The sequence below is a fragment of the Geospiza fortis genome, unplaced genomic scaffold (genome assembly GCF_000277835.1).
Source record: "Geospiza fortis unplaced genomic scaffold, GeoFor_1.0 scaffold14, whole genome shotgun sequence".
NCBI lineage: Eukaryota > Metazoa > Chordata > Aves > Passeriformes > Thraupidae > Geospiza > Geospiza fortis.
The window spans coordinates 205,037-206,449 of record NW_005054512.1 but is presented as its reverse complement, the minus strand read 5'-3'; the positions used below and the strand labels follow the sequence as shown (position 1 = coordinate 206,449).

General features: G+C 63.2%; 1 protein-coding gene across 1 annotated transcript in view; it reads left to right on the top strand.

Moving 5' to 3' along the window:
- The window catches only part of SCUBE3 (signal peptide, CUB domain and EGF like domain containing 3), a 28,876-nt gene that overhangs the window by 24,660 nt on the left and 2,803 nt on the right, over positions 1 to 1,413 (top strand). The window contains 6 exon segments of the mRNA XM_031063532.1: positions 38 to 182; positions 253 to 414; positions 659 to 862; positions 946 to 1,107; positions 1,369 to 1,411; position 1,413. The exon segment at position 1,413 is cut by the window's right edge and continues 97 nt beyond it. Coding sequence (XP_030919392.1) covers positions 38 to 182; positions 253 to 414; positions 659 to 862; positions 946 to 1,107; positions 1,369 to 1,411; position 1,413 — 717 coding nt within the window.

Sequence of the window (1,413 nt, the reverse complement as noted above, 5' to 3'; positions counted from 1 at the left end):
GCCCACGCCTGCCAGCAGCCTGGCTGGGCCATGCCAGCTTGCTGAGCACCCACCTGTTCTTTCAGAGACTGTGGCTGCCCCCGTCAAGCAGAAAGCCTCCTTCAAGATCAAGGATGCCAAGTGCCACCTGCACCCCCGGGCCAAGGGCAAGCAGGAGGAGGCCGGGAAGGCTGGGACACAAGGTGAGCTGGGATGGTGGGGAGGTGCCTGTGCCCCAGCAGGGAGGGGGTGCTGACCTGTCCCTCCCTGCAGGTGGCTCGGCACCGTGCTCTGACTGCCAGGTCACCTTCGTCAACCTCAAGTGCGACTCGTCCAAGAAGGGGAAGGGGCGCCGGGCTCGCAACTCCCCCAGCAAAGAGGTGACACGGATCACGCTGGAGTTTGAGGCAGAGATCAAGCCTGAGGAGATCACAGGTGGGCACAGCACTGGCCTGACCTATCCTGGGTCAGCACATGTGGTGGGACCAGGGACACGGTACCATCCCCGTGCAGCAAGGAGAGATAAACCAGTCCTCATCTTGCACTGGATTGGCACACGCTGGGTAGCACTTGCAGCTGAGCATTTGGGGGATGGTTTTAGTGCTTCTGGGCTTCCCTCTGCACCCCTCCCTTCTTACTGCATTCCTCCTGCACCCCCATTCCCCTCTGCGCCACCCAGCCAGCTGCAACCTGCACTGCCTGCGACAGCGAGTGGAGAAGAAGCTGAAGTCGGCCATCAAAGCCCTGAAGAAATCCATCAACCAGGAGCGGTTCCTGCTGCGCTTCTCGGGGATGGAGTACGAGGTGGCCCGGAAGCTGAGCGTGGCCCCGGAGCGGCAGGAGAGCTGCGGGCCGGGCCAGCAGCGCCTGGCCAGCAAGTGTGGTAAGGAGGAGTGTGGCGGGGTGACGAGGGGACCCGGCGGTGACAGCCCCCACAGCATCACCGACGGCCCCCCCGGCTCTCAGTCAGCTGCTCGCAGGGAACCTATTACCACGGGCAGACGGAGCAGTGCGTGCCCTGCCCGCCCGGCACCTACCAGGAGAGGGAGGGGCAGCTCTCCTGTGACCTGTGTCCCCGCGGCGACACCTTCGGACCCATCGGAGCCACCAACATCACCGGCTGCACCGGTAAGGAGGCGCACTTAGGGGATGCCCAGGGCTGCAACCTCAACCATTAGCCAGCAGACAGGAGAGCCTTGAGCATCCCCAGGGCTCACAGAAGTTGATGGTTTGGGTGTTTATTGTTTAGAGGGGATCCCAGGAAGGAAGGGCAGCACTTGCTCTGGGTGTACTGGTGGTGCCGAGGCTGAGGGGGAAGAGGATCTGGGTATGCGGCGGGAGAGCCTTGGGCATGTGGGGTGCCAGGACTGAACAATGCCTTGCCTGCAGGTCAGTGTCCCCCTGGCCAGCACTCTGCTGATGGCTTCAAGCCCT